Source organism: Gopherus evgoodei, chromosome 20 (assembly GCF_007399415.2).
Source record: "Gopherus evgoodei ecotype Sinaloan lineage chromosome 20, rGopEvg1_v1.p, whole genome shotgun sequence".
NCBI classification, from domain to species: domain Eukaryota; kingdom Metazoa; phylum Chordata; order Testudines; family Testudinidae; genus Gopherus; species Gopherus evgoodei.
In genome coordinates this window covers 9074940-9090843 of record NC_044341.1, presented here as the reverse complement: position 1 = coordinate 9090843, position 15904 = coordinate 9074940, and the positions used below count along the sequence as shown (strand labels likewise).

At 39.9% G+C, this 15904-nt stretch overlaps 1 protein-coding gene across 1 annotated transcript in view; it reads right to left on the bottom strand.

Annotated features, from left to right (window-relative positions):
• Positions 1 to 15904, bottom strand: part of MACO1 (macoilin 1) — a 49721-nt gene extending 33817 nt beyond the window's left edge. The window contains exons 1-2 of the mRNA XM_030538803.1: positions 15701 to 15904; positions 1798 to 1939 (exon numbers count right to left, since the gene is read on the bottom strand). Of these exons, the coding sequence (XP_030394663.1) occupies positions 1798 to 1939; positions 15701 to 15780 (222 nt within the window). The 5' untranslated portion in view covers positions 15781 to 15904. The remainder of the gene's footprint in view (positions 1 to 1797; positions 1940 to 15700) is intronic.

The window sequence follows — 15904 nt, the reverse complement described above, 5'->3', positions numbered from 1 at the left end:
CAACTGTACTGTTGACAGGCCTTGGCATTACTACATTATCCTCTTGATGTCAACAATGCCATTTTGTGATAACACACTTACAAAAAAGGATTAGGTATGTAAACAGATAAGAACATCCCAATTATATTAATGGGATAAAAATATGTAAGGATATAAATCCTGATGCTTCAGCACATAAACCAAATCACTGATAGCAGTTCTGAAGAAACTTTCCTTGTTTCCACTGCTAGATAGGACACTGGCCTAGATGGACCGGTAGTCTGACATGGTATGATGCTTCCCACGTTCTGGGGCTCAGAATTGTGAGATCATTCTTATTCTGAGGTGCAGGAGATGCTTGGCTTTTGATTTCATGCCTCATTACAGTTGAGGTGTGCAGTTATTTGACTACAACTGCAAGGCCAGCAAGATTCTGTTTCTCACATGAACCAGCAAAAACCCTTGTTAGCATTTTGGAAAATAAAGATGTTAAAGCCATTAAGTGATTTATAAATACTAAATTATAATTTAAAGGAATATATTCTCTTCCCATGGGCATAACTGCCCCTTTAACAGGTGCTGTGGGCATTTAAAAAGGTGAAATATGCTCCTAAAATTTTTGAGATAAAGATTAACCAGTGCTGAGTAACAATTTGCATTAAAAGAATAGTTTCCAGTTACTTTTAAAATATATAATCCTTAGGGGAAAAAAACATGAATGTTTATAACTTTTGTTCACATAAAAACATACACTTCATAATTATTTCCCTCACTTTCAACTGTGAGTTAATGTTATTAGTGGGAGGCTATTACTTATTTTTAATAATTGTGATTAAAATCCTACATATTGTTATACTTTTCTTGTTAGGGAAGGTCAAGTAAAGTAAAACCTGGATTTTGAGCCAATTAATTTAAAGGGACAGTGTCAAATTAGGAGCCAGGCTGATATTTCTCAAGGAGTTAGCGCCCAAATTTTATTGGAATTCATTAGAGCTGGGCACTTAACTCCCTAAGGCGTCTTGTAAAACCCTAGCCCATATTTTTAAACTCCACATTCTGTACACAAGTAAGGAACATAACAGGTTATTTAAACAATGAATTTAGGTTTCACTATTTATTTTCAATTTTTAAATGGCTGCCAGATTCCTACAAAGGTGGAATAAACTTGAAGCAGTTGCAGCATAATTAGGAGGCCTGCAACTTTTCAGGGAGGGGAAGAGGAGGAGGAGGAGGAGGAGAGACAGAAAGTACAAAACAAAAGACAAGCCACACATTAAATCTAAATACTGTATCGTTTTAACAGAGCTAACTTTCACTCTACTACCAGTATCTAAAAGCTATTTCCAATAAACTGAGCTTCTTTGTTGTTTTCTTGTTGGCACCTACCAGTATTACTAACTTTTTTTTTGGTACTTACATGGCCCCCATTACCATGGTACCTGAGGTCCTCACAATCGTTTTTATGCACTTATACTCGCAACACCCCTGTGAGCTAGGAAAGCACTATTATTCTTATTTTACTGATGGGAAACTGAGGCACGGAGCGGCTAAATGATTTGTCCAAGGCCAAATACAAAATCTGTGGCAAAGAAGGAATCTGAACCTAGGTCTCTGAAGTCCTATGCTTGCGCATTACCTGCTAGAACATTGTTTCTCTCAAGAGTAATGACCAGTAAACGCATGCTGAGTTGGTTATATGAGGGTACTATAAGTCTTGGAACTTTTCCATTGCTATGAGCCGTAGAATTCCCGCAAGTTACATGTATTTGCTATCACAACCAGAAAAATCAGTTTTCAAGCGTTTTCTTTTATACTTACCAAACCCTGGTATCTGAACGAATCGTAAACGCTCCTGATGAAAAGCCAAAACGGCCACAGATATTCAAATCTGAACTCCAGGACAAAGTCTGCCAGCAATACTAGTGCCCACACCACCAGGAATTTCAGGTACAGAAAGGTACTGTAAAGAAGGGAAAAAAAAAAAAAAGACAAAAAAAAAGACAACTGACATTAATTTCAACTCTTTTGGTGAAGAGCGGGATGCCAACAAGAGAACATATTGTTCTGATCAAAAGAAATGTACCATATGCTTTTTTCTTATAATGGTTTTCCTGTAGTGAGATTGATCACCTAAAACACAAAATAGACGTTTGTTCAAACACAAGCTGGCTTGGGCTAATGGAATCTTTAAAATTACACAAAATGCTTTTGAATTTTTGTTTTTACAAAGTGGCGGAAAAGGAAACTTTTATTGCTGTTACAAAATGCTTTAGGCCAACCTCTTTCTTTACCACTCCATTATATTTTTTATAAAGTGAAGTTTTGTAAGCAGCTGGTTTATCATTCAAATGCATGTTGTCATGGCTGAAAGGCTCCACATTTTTTCTATTTCTGTCTCTCTCATATTTGCTTGCAAAGGCCATGTAGTTTTCTGTGTTTTCCCCAAGAAAGTGCTGCAGAAGTTTGGTCCTCTCTTTCTCTCATGCACATACACAGTTATAAAGTTAGCAACTTAGAACTCACATGGCATCATACAAATTAAAGACAGGCAACGAATAAGGAAGTCTGTTGCAATTTCCAACTGCCAAAGTGTTGTTTTTCATAATAATCTTTAAAAGTAAAGATGTCCTTTTTAAAAATGGGAATATGGAGGCACTATCACACAGGCTTTGGAAGAGCCAGAAAAAGAAACCATATTTCCTGACTCTCGGTCCAACACTTTAAGTACTGGACAACACGGGTCTAGAAATATTGAGGCAAACACCGAGTGGTCTCTCAAGTGCTTATTTAGGTCATTCTTACAAGTATTACCATGTTAATTAATATGTTCTGCTACATCAATGAAGCTGGCAGAAAGAAAGGTGAAGAGTACCCGAAGCAAAGAAAATCAGAGCTCTTTATCTTGCTTCATTACTTCAAAATATGACCTCTTACTGCATTATGTTAACTTGTGTAATAAGTTGTTTGTATAAATATACATAAAATAAACATTTTTTTAAAACCAAGAGCTGCTCCACCATGATATCCTCAAGCAGTCACTTTCTCTGTATCATACTGTCAGCAAGCTCAACGGAACTTGGCAGTTTGTCAGTAGACATCCCAGGGCAAAGAATTAACATGTGCAATGTTGTGTAGGACCATCTGTCTCAAGTTTCTGTACTGTGCATAGCCATCCATATTACCTGGGAAGTTACATAAGTCTTGATAAAAGATACAGAGAAGAAAGCTTCTGCAAAGAACAAATTTACACATAAGCAGTGGGTTACAAGCAACTGAATACCGATCAGCCCTGAAGAGTTAGTGGTGGAAATTACTGAGCTTGTTGCCTATCAGGTAGATTACTTCATTCTGTTTCATTAAAATTCAACAATGTTCTTATCTCAGGATGATGAAGCAAATCATCACAGAAAGAGAAGCCATTATCACTTACCAATTCTCTGAGAATTATTCTTTTCTAGAGCCCGGTACCACCTACGTTTTTTACTGGACGAATTACTGAGCAATTGCACACCTTTTTGCTATGTACATCAAAGATGATGATGCTCTGGATGACCTCTGTTAGCAACTATTTTAAACAAGACAATCCTCCGTGCATCTCAGAAACCTTCAACCTGTAACCATTTCAGTAATTCTTTAAATAGCAATGCTGAAGTTTCAAATATACGCAGCCACGGAATGACTGTGGTGTGGAAGGCAGAGTGACACTTTTATTTTTAATCTACTAACCATAACAAAAATGCTAATGTATTTTGGAAGTGATTATAGTGGTACTGGTAGGAAATGCTAGCTTGCAAACAGGTATGCAGTAATCAGATTCCCACATCCATACACTCACACTTGTCTGTAAAGTGCTTAGTACTCAGCTGGTACTATACAAAGAAATACATTATGTAATTCACCCCCTTTTATATGAATGAAGAGATGGATTCTCTGCACTATAAATGAGTGTAAAGATACTCCAGTAGTAAGTTAGTGCAAGTTACAAGAGAAATACTTCCTTTTGTACCCATGGGGTCCAAATCAGTAAAGCAGCGGTGGGCAAACTATGTCTCGTGGGCCACATCCAGCCTATCAGCCCTTTTAATCCAGCCCTTGAGCTCCACTGCCCTGCTCTGACGCTCCTGCCAGGGAGCAGGGTCAGGGGCTTTCCCTGCTCTGCCCTGCGCTCCCGCGTGTTCAGGACCTGCATGAGGAACGTGAGGGCATGCATGTTACTCCAGCTGCATAACCCAATCGCACCTCACGTGCCATCAGAGCCTGGAATCCAAGTGTGGAAAGGGGGTTAATTTGGTTTAATTATTGTAATACATTGTTACGATGGTATATTTATAATAGTACTGTAAGGTTTTCTGTTTATTTTCACTAAAATGTATCTTTATTAAATACATTTTATTAGAATATCTCTGAATTGTTACTTTCATGAGCACTTGTGGCCTGCCATACACTTTCCATGTCCAGATGTGGCCCTCAGGCCAAAAAGTTTTCCCACCCCTGAGTTAAAGTGAAAGATGTCAGGAACGGATGTGTACATTGTGCAGTCCGGTGAAACATCATACACTCTATTTATACAATTAGGTCAGATTCCAAGATTTAAGACTAGGAAAACACCATACTTCCACATTAATTTCTTGTAATGGTTGGGTTCATATGGTTAAATCAAATCACTATATGGGATGAGAAAGTGACACTTGTGGACCCTCACGGTCTTTTCTGTTTCACTCCACTGTCCTTGGAGAGCAGAGGAACAGTGGACATTTCCTTCTTACCTAATGTCTTATTAGATTACTTACTAAAGGTCCAGTTCTGCAACCCTGACTCACTGCAACTAGTCCCTTCAAACGAATTAACAAGAGATTTATAAACAAGATATACAAGAAATCTAATCAGCAATGCGGTAAGAAGCTTCATGACCCGAAACATTGTCTACCCCTGGACTAAGTCAAGTTGCAATGCAACTTTGTTTTTAAAATATTGTTTTTATAGTACAATTTCAAAAACATTTTCCTGTATATATGGTTGAAGTGTTTACACAACAGAATGAAAATATTTGCATACATTTTAAATACAACTATAAAAAGATCCTGATAAAGTAATCAGAAATGCTAGTACATTATCCTAGAAGAAGGTGATTGCAGCATTGGCCAATAGCCCTGCACTCAAATAATGCCCTCAGAGGATATCAAAACAGCAGCATGACCATAAAAATCTCATAACTTCAACTTTTTTTAAAAAACAGTATGTGGTAAGATGGGTTTTGGTTGTACACTATGTTGTATTCTTTTGAGGTTAAATTCAACCTTTGACACAGGACCTGTACAAAGACCCTCCATGACACAGAACATCTGCAATACTCAGGTATGAGGGGGGAACAGGTGTTGTGATTGTGTAGTAGAACCTCTAAACTTTACGTGCCAGGGAAGCAGATTCCATCCATGTCAGTTCTGAATACGCCAATGGATTTGCACATAAGCAGATCCAACAGCCAGGAACCCTCATGCAGATGATATTATAGCTACTAGGCTGGAAAAACAGCTATGGCACGCATGCACTGAACTTGGGGTTAGAGAGAGAGAGAGAGAGAGAGAGAGATTGTGTGTGTGAGAGAGACAGACAGACACAGACACCTATATAGGCAGGGTGGACACAAACATAATTGCTCAGGTTAAGTGTGTTATTTGTGAATTCCATCCCTAGATACTTTTATTTTTCAGTCAAGAAAGATAATGACATACAAAAATATCCATTGCCAATCCAAGTACACCTGACTGTTCCATCATAGCACTGTTTGGGAAACAAAGATATTTGAACCAGTGTGCACTTTTCTGTAGCTGAAGTCCATAATAACGGACATGTTTTCTAACAAATTAGTTTTGCCAAATGTAATGCAAATCTAATAATTATTTAGTTAAAACTCTTTCTGATGCAGAGCTTTGGAATACAGCCATTAAAACTCATTTAACTCTTGAAAGCCATGCTGACTTTCCTCAACTTTTTAAGAGGCCCTCTTACAATGTAACACATACACTAAGGTTGCTCCCACCAATATTAAAAAGCCTATTTTTTCAGATGTATGTTGTTGTTCAAGGGACTCAAAATAATTAAGAGCTTCATCAAATAAGACTGGAATGCAACAGGGTTATTCTTTTAAAAAGGAGACGCTATACACTTGTATGGGCCTCAAGTAGTACCTGACTAATCCTAATCCTGTTTTTGACACTGGTGATTTCTTCCAGTTAGTAGGCCAGATGGCAGTGGTCCTTAGGAGTAAGAAGAGAGTACCTGAACCCTTGCATGCCCTTGTTCCACCCAGAAATGGTGTACCTATGTTTGCTATTCCTGACAAATTCTATTGTCTATTTCACACTTTTTGTCACCCAAATCAGAGAGGCTAAGTAGACAAACAGTGCTCTCCCCTATGCTGGTGTGCCCGTACGCTTTAAATGTCTCAAATAGCCATGGATATACATGTAAAATTAAGCTCTATTAGAAAAAAATATGCAAAGACCTCTTGTTCTGGTAGGCAAATCACAATTCTGTTTGCTTGTTCTTTATGACAAAAATAATATTCCATTATGGCGTTATTAACAATATTTCTCAATTGCTCTTTTCCTTTCCCTGGCTTTGTACTATTTCCCTCTACTGCCTTAACTTTTGTACTCTTCAAGCTCTGATATTTTCTGGACACTATTCTTCTTTACATTCTCTCACTGTTTTAGTCACTATCCCTACTGTGCCTCACCACCAATATGATCATCCTGCAATTCAAACAGCTGGTATTCCTTTGGAGTCTAGCATCAGCCATTTATATCTATGACCCTCTCATATTCATTGATCTTTCTAAGCACATCCACACGTCTCTCCGATTTTGATAGCTGCTGTGTCAGTATCCTCGCTTACAGATAATATTTATCACACAGAAAAATGCTCTTTAACCTTAGACTCAAATGCATTACCCTGCACCCATTTTAATTCTGCACTCAAGTTAGTTCTTAATATAGAAGAGAAAAGCCCTCATGCTCAGACTGGTTGTAGATAATTACCCTTCATTTTAGATATTCAATTTTCTGGTCTGTTATATCATACAAAAATCTGAAATCAGTAATCTGCTCAAGAACTGACAAGGGCAGGGCTTTCTCTATAAAAGTGACAGGGTCTAATTATACAATGGAAGGCTAGAGGGGGTAAAGACAAAAGATGGAAGTATTGACCAGAAAGGACCAATGACTTGATCCAGTAGAGCAAACCCAATAAAAAGGTTGATTACTAGTATACTCATACAATGAACATGTAATTTTACTCCAAACCCCACATTAATTGTCTCTCCCCCTTTGGATTTTTGAAAGGTTAATTCTTCTGCATTTTTCCCCTAAGTGCCAGAGCTGCTCCCTTATTTTCTCCTTACTACTCTACACCACTGCATTGGGTGGATGCTGCAAGGTAAAAAATGTCCATAATAATTGGTGAGAACTATATTACAATCTGCAGTGCACGTAAAGTCCAAAGCAGTAGCAAGCTACACTGGTACTTTATTCCTTCATGATCTGTGAGTCCCAAAGGCGGCAAAGTGAATCTTACCAGAATTGATGGCATGTTTCATTTTGCAGTCTGACTCACACAACACAATGGACTAGAAGGCATCTTGAGACTGGCAAAGTGCCAAATGTAGAAGTAGGCTTCAGAGAGGTGAAGTGTAGCACCTATGCAGAATTACTACAGAGCTCACAGAGTCAGTCAGCCAGATCTCAAGCCTGTCTAGCTGAGTCTAGCCAAAATACTTTGAATAGTTAAAGAATATGAATGGAGATTCTCAGATGAAAAAGGTGCTTTATATGTGCAAAGGTGATTTGGGGACAGAAGGGATACAGAATGGGGAGGGACAAGATGTGTATAAGCAGAACAGCAGGAAACAAGAATACAGGACAGAATACATATAAATGGCATGAAGTAAACAGAACAATGCTAATATGGACATATATATGGAAAATATTTTACAATAAGGAAGAGATATTTGAAAAATCCAGAGACGGATTTGCCCCGGTACTAAATCAGTGCATCATATGGAGAAAGCCTGTGTATATTAAGAATTAGAGTGAGAGAAGATTAAATGGAAAAGTTACATATATTTTATGTAATATAAATTCTGGAAGCAAATGTAATACAATGGCTGAACTGGAGGCATGCATTCAGCAATGAGTATGATGTTATTGGAAAAACAGACACAGTCAGACCCACAAAATAACTTAGCTGAAAATACCAAAGTACAGAACAGGTAAAAGTAAAGCAGGCAGAGGAACTGCAATGTGTGCGGAATGAGACACATATGCAGAGGGATGTAATATTACCTGTAGTATTGGGGATGATAAAGTAGAACATTTAAATTTAAGCCAAATTATATTTGAGACCTGGATTTGAGTTAAGGTAAAAAAAGGTAGTACTGTTGGTTTGTTACAAACCTATAGGGCAGCTTGAGAAGGGTGAGCAGAAAATGCTTTTCCTGTTAAAGGAAGATGATTAAAAAGTGCCAGATTAAATCATCATTGGGAAGAATCTTTATGGATTAAAAAAGCCTAAAAAGAGATCATATTCCTTGAGTTAGAATGTACCATTTTTCCTTATAGTTTATTGAGCTGTCAGCATAGTCAAAGGCTTAACACTTGGATATAAGCCAAATCAGAAGTTAGGCAGAACACAGAATCTAGTCAATATTTTATCAAAAAATGATCATACCACCAAGAAAAGCAGCACTGGACAATAAGAGGCACATACTGTCCCACACTCCACATGTGGATCTCTCAATACCCACTTGAAGATTTCAGACATATACACATCCTCCTAAGCATTCCTTTGGCTAGCAGCCCAGGGAAATGCCTGTGATTGAGGGCAATATATGGTATTAAAAAAAGCCAACACTGAATGCATACAAAATGCTTTAGAGAAAGTTGTTTTGAATTCCATGATATGTAAGGAAAGTCAAATGAAGAGGAGGTTAAACCAGTTGTGGAGTGCATTTGGAATTCATCTCAAATCTTAACCAGCTATAAAAACTGGCATCAAGCATCAACATGATTAAGTAGGGATATAATGAGCAGTATCAGCAATACAGGTGAAAGATTTTAAACAGATCAAGAAAGAATGAGGCTTGGGAGGACTACTAAAAACCAAGAAACATCAAACTGAGAGAAAAAAAACTTGAGGGGTAAAAAGAGTGTGCGTCAAATTGCAATGAGTATTTTGATTAATAAAGAAGATGTTAACATATGCACAGTACAAAGGGTACAAGACCTGATCCATTCAAGAAAGATTGTGGAATAGGTAATTTAAAAAAATGGAAATGCAGACTTTTGACTGTATTTCATAGAAAAATAAAAGAGCAAGTGCTTCTCTAGAAAGTGGACCGGAAGATTTAGGGGAAAACAGTACGCTTAAATTGTAGTGATGTTCTTTTAAAATATACAGTAAATCCTGCAATACAGCACAGAACTATCACACTTGTACATAGTACAGCTGGAGTCCTAGCCTATCAAGGTTATCACAATACTTCAGAAGCAATGATCATTTTAGACTGTGAGATTGCACCATTGGCATCTGAAGCTTCAGTTGCAGTACACAAGCACAAAGCTGCCAGCAACTGTGCCAGCACGCCATGCTACACAGCACTTAATCATGGCCTGAAGTAGCTTCAAATTGGACATGAGGAACCAGACTAAATGGAGGGAAAAAGGAAAAGGAAGAAGCATGAGAGCAACTGCTGAAAATTGGGGAGAGGGAAAAAACAGGAGACCAGCTCAAAGACCAAGAAGCACCACCAGTTGGAGCCACAGTCCGCCAAACCTGCCAACTCAGCAGGTAAACAAACTGGCCCAGCCCGCCAGGGTGCTTACCCTGGCAAGTCGCGTGCCAGAGGTTGCCGATTCCTGGGCTAGCATTTACTCACTAAATTTCACAGCTTCCAATCAGTACCTTAAATTTAGGTACATAAGTACTAACCACCATGTCCTCTTCAGAAATTTGGAAGGATAAACAGTATCATTTTATGTTAAATCTTTAACAAAAATTCAAATACATTCCAGATGAAATTTCATATTGAAATCTAATATCTGTCTGAGTGTTATCATAAAAGGTTGGGTTTATCTGAATATCTTTATAAAAACAAACATAGGGACCATTGTACTCATCTCCTCAAAACTTTCCATTAGATCATTACTTAATTTTACTTTTAAGTTTAGTTTTCTCCAATTTTATCCCAGATATTTAACAGTTAGGTATTATTATTATTAATGTTCAACCACCAAATCCAGGAATAACCACAGGCTATCATTGTTTGTTTTTGGTAATGTCTAGTGCCAAGGGGTCCTGACCCTGGTTGGGAGCCTTCAGACTCCACTGGTATAATAAATTAAAATATTAATAATAGTGCAAGGCACATGCCAAACTACCAAGGCTGAGTCCTGTCTCAAATAACTCAGTCTAATAGATACAGATAGTGGTTTGTGGAAGGGGAACAACAAATAGAGATTTTTAATAAACGTCAACTAGATTCAGCATAGGCAACAGGGCAGAAGTGGATCTTTAAGGGGAACTTAAGTGTGACCACACTAAGGGGCCTTGCCAAGGAGCTCAGAGAGGTTAAACGATGAACAGTAGCCAAATGAAGAAATATTCGTAGTGTGCAACAATTGCTAAATTCATTAATAATTTTGCACAATCTTCATTTGCTGAACTGGTGTAGACATAGCCAAACAGATTAAAAGCAATAATTTTGCCTTTTGAACAATAATGGCCTCTCTTCTTCCTTCGTGTAAGTACGTTCTCTTTGCATACAAGAGTAAACTTCACTTTACCAAAAAAGCTGCTCTGGGCACTTAGGTAAGCAGGAGTCTTATAAACGTCACTTGGCTGCCATACAAAATTGAGGAGACAACATTGCGTTATGGAGGTTTTTTGTTTTTAAGAGTCAGGATGCATTCACTGGTCTGTTTGTTTCACCTATCACTTTTGGGGGCTTCATTTCATCAAACACAAAACCTACTAAGTTATCATCTGGATATTATAAAATGCCATTTTTAGGTGGGTCACAGATATTGCTTATCAGTCTTGAAAGTTTAAGAACCCTGTCAAATGACATCAGAGACTACTTACATAATATCATGATATACTGAACTATGAGTGAAAATGGTAAAAGGGAAGGGAGACAAGAGAAGGGATGAGGAAAAAGGAAAGAACATTCCATATAAAGCACTTCTTGCTGATTAGGTTACCAAAGAAGCAAACCCTCCATGCTAGCTTACCCCTACCTCTTCCTGGAATAGTACTTTGTAGCTGTCTGAATTTTCAGAACAGAAAGTGTCAATATGAAATGAAAACAAAGAATTCCACGAGAAACAATTACTACAAGAAATGTGATACTCTGTATTGAAGATATACCTACAACTAGCATAGTTATGTATGATTCTTTTGAAAAAGCAACCACCCACCTAATCATCCATCCCACCTCCACCTCCCCCCACCAGTCTGTTCAGATGTAAGAGAAGGTATATAATGTTGAATCTCTGTTTAAAAGCAACTGATCGTAGGATTCCAGAAGGGTCTGCCTACATATAAACTATTTTCCAAGAGACTGTGCTCCCTAAATATTATCTTATAAACAGAAGATGAAATTACTTTGTAACTTCCAAATGATATTTTGCTCAAGAATAGACACTCTGAAGCAATTAATATTTTGTTATTCTACTACACTTAACATTGTCCTTAGATTTTCCATCAATTTGACATGAACAAGAGACTAAACAGAGACTGGATCAAAAGAATCCAATGAAGCAAGCAGTAACAAATCTATATTTTTTGGAAAAATCTGTTTAAGAAATTATTACATTAGCAAACAAGTGCCAGTATATTATTTGTAAATAAGATTGATAGGTAAAGGATTTCAGATATCAGCCAAATATAGAAATACAAAGGAATCCATTTCTAGTTACGCTATTTCTCACAGAACAACTTTATTTTAAGCAGAGGGTCACTATAATCAGAATCACAATTTGCATATTGAAATGAAGTAAAACTCTGTGGGAATTTCATTATACCAGAGTTCACTATGAATTGGTTCCCTTTTGTAAAGCTAATGCGGCTATTATGCACATTTTCTCAGATCTTCAATCTACTGCACATACAGACCTCAACTGAACTAGAAATAGAAGTGAGATATTATCACAGCTCATGATTTTCAACAATCAGTGTTTCAAGACTACCAATTTCTCTTTTACTCAAGAATTGTATAATTACTGTGTACCTGAATTGGACAGCCCTTTCTTATTAGCTCAAAAATGTTGTTTTCTCCTAATTGTTTAAGGCTTTAGTTGACAGTGTCTTGTCCACTAAGGAAGCTACAAAGTTTAATATTCAAATAAAGTATACCTTAAATTAACTGTGCTCTTTGAAATACTCTTAAGATTAAAACATGATTTTACAAAACAGCTGTTCAAAAAGATATTCTATTGTGTTTTGATGTGTACCATACATGGAACATGTCAATGCACGCAGTTACTACACGCGACATAAAAGTCAGGTGCCTTTTGCCATCTAAGTAGTACAGATATTCCTGTAATTTTCATCTTTATAAATGAATTATTTAAAGTTTTATTTTAAACTAGTGCCATTTATTTAACAAGTCAAGACTCATGCCATTATATGGAATGCAAGCATATTCAGAACCATTCTTGACCAAATTATCTACCTTTATTTGTTTAGCAAGTCTTTTTTATTTAGAGTTTCTCACTGTTTCAGCTCCGCAGTCAGAAGTTCTAATGTGGACAAGGTGCTGGCAGTTGCTGGCATTTTTTACCACCAAGTCATCTAGATTTCCTCTCCTCAGTAATTACATGATTCCATATGAAAAACATTGCAATTATTTCTACCAGTGGTACACCTCCACAATTTTAATAAAAATTTTTATTAAAAAGTTCTGTACAGACACAGGTCTTTAGTATACATGGGTTATGCCAAAGGAGGGCAAATGCACCCTTATCAGAGAGGTAGGGGGACCAATATATAATCTGTGGGGGAGAGGGAAGTACCATGGGCAAAAAATACCTCTTGACAACTCCCTCACCCTCAAAAAAAGAGTGTCCATCAGTTACACCCAACAACCACAATATCTAATACTCTAACCAAATTCTCTGGTCATTCAATTTGTGCCCAAATATATTGATAGTACTTGACTCTATCTCAGGTGGAAACCCATTCTACCTATTCACCATTCTCTCTGTAAAATCATATTTCTAGCGTGCGCACACACACACTAATGAACAAAAGCCAAAATATGTTACTGTTTACAGTAAAACACCATCAATTGGTCTTTCAATCTGAGATTTTCTTGCTCTTATTTTTATATATGACCCATGTTTAACACCAAAAAACTCTGAGTTTAAAGGGACACGAACTCGCAATCTAGTAATTTTTTTTTTAAATGAGTTAAAAGTCAGTGTCATGGACTGTACCTGAGGCTGCTACCATTTTTTTTAATTTACCCAATCATACCTTCTTATATTTAAAAAATGTCTATCTGCCCTGTTGTGGGGGAAAAAAACAACAACACACAAGCAGAAGAAACAGTGAAACTGACTATAAAAGCTTATCAAAAGCACAAATAAGCTGAAAAAGAAAAATATTTCTCATCTTTTTCAGTTACACTAAATTTAGGTGTTTCTTATAAGATTTCACACAGAATTATGTTTTTAAATTGACAGTCCCTTTAGAGAAAACAATTTGCACTAATGCTGATTAAAATAAGCCAATTTACTCTTCTTTAAAAGTCCTATAAACTTCTCTGAGTATAAGATTATCATAGTAGGTGATAGGTCAATTTCACTTCTTTCTAACTGAGGTTTTATACCCTACATAAAAACCTAACTCCTTAACCTTGATAACATGTTAGATGCTGCTATCCGCCAAAACTCTGCATCCACAATGCCACTCATGCAAATTCATGCTGTCAAACTGCTATGGCAAGTTATCCACAATGTTACACCTCTTGAACTCGCATTATTCTGCTCTGTTTGAGGTATGTGGAGAACTCTCCCAAATTGTTATTTCTGAACCAGGCAGCCCTCAAGATGTGCATATTATGCTAAGTCCTTCACTACATCATGTAATGCAGGAGTTCTCAAACTGGGGTTTGGGACCCCTCAGGGTATCACAAGCTGTCAGCCTCCATCCCAATTCCTGCTTTGCCTCCAGCATTTATAATGGTGTTAAATATATTAAAATGTGTTTTTAATTTACAAGGGGGGTCACACTCAGAGGCTTGCTATGTGAAAGGGGGCACCAGTACAAAAGTTTGAGAATCATGGATGTCATGTTCCGGAAGGATAAATGTGGGGGAAAGGATTGGAAAAACTCTGAACAAATCCCCTTCCCCAAGTTGCTTCCTTCAATTAGCACCAACAGGACCTTGGCCAGCAGCTCCCACCCACCCTGATTTATACAAAAAGGGTAGGGTGTGGGGAACCACTACACAGAAACAAAACAGCATCTCAACTAAATCTATGAAAAGGATAGGGGGAGGATAAAGGTCTCAGGCAGTTGTTGAGGAAGAGAAGGGGGTCAGGCCCTGAAAAGGAAGAAGGGGCAATGTGACAGGGACTTTGGGGGGAAGGGAATCTCTGAGAGGAAGCACTGGGTGTGCTCTAAGAAGGGTCTATGTGTAGGTGTCGGGAGGAGTTATGAGAGGTAAGGGGACAATGTGTGTAGAGAAGGGGCCTGGAAGGGAGGAGCGTGGCACTGAAAGGAGACAATGTGTGAGGGAGGTGGGCATGAGGAGACAATGTATATGTGTGGGGGCTGAGAGGAGGCCAAGTATGGGAACCCCTGAAAGGAGGCGATAGGGGAGAGCTGGGAGGAGGCAGTGGGGGGCTGAAGGGAGATGATGGGGGGCTGAGAGGGAGCAGGGAGGCAATAGGGGAGGGCTGGGAGGAGGCAGTGGGGAGTTGAAGGGGGGCAATGGGGCTGAAGGGAGGTGATGGGGAGGGCTGAGAGGGAGCAGGGAGTCAATAGGGGAGGGCTGGGAGGACGCAGTGGGGGGCTGAAGGAGGGCAATGGGGAGGGCTGGGAGGGAGCAGGGAGGCGATGGGGGCAGGGCTGAGAGGGGGCATTGGGAGGCTGAAGGGGGGCAGTGGGGAGGGCTGGGGGGGAGCAGGGAGGCGATGGGGGGAGGGCTGAGAGGGGGCAGTGGGGGGGCAATGGGGAGGGCTGGGAGGCGATGGGGGGAGGGCTGAGAGGGGGCAGTGGGAGGCTGAAGGGAGGTGGCGCGGGGCTCGCAGGAGACACTGGGCGGGAGGGCTCAGCAGTGGGATGCGAGGCGGAGTCATTCGGGCCCGGCATGGGGCAGGAGCGCCAGGGAGCCAACCGGCCAGGCCCAGAGTGCGGCCTAGCAGCGGCTGCCGAGCCGGCCGGGACCCAGCTACCCGCGCTGAGGCCGGGGGTTGCGAGTCGCCGCGAGCCGGGCGCAGGGAGGGGATGTTCCGTCCTGACAGGCCGCGGCCCTCGGGTGGGTGGGAGGGAGCGAGCGGCCAGGGGGAGGGGCGGACACTGACAGGCCGGGAATGGGGATCCCGGGGGGTGGGGGAAGGGTCCTGCCGGGGCAAGCGCGGGGGCCAGTCGGAGCGCAGACGGCGCCGGGCGGCGGGGCAGGAGGCCCCGCGGCAGGGGGAGGGGATTCGGCCCGTACCTGCCGTAGATGCCCTCGGTGATGCGGTTCCGCTTTAGCGGCCGCCGGAGTTTACTGCAGTCCGCGCTCCGCCGCTTCATCCTCCCGGCCGCCGCCCCCGGCCCGGCCCCGCCCGGCTCACGGCACCACCATTCGAGGCCGGGGAGATTTTTTTTTTCCGCTTTCTCCCCGCTCCCCTTAGAAACAAAGAAATAAAAATAATTT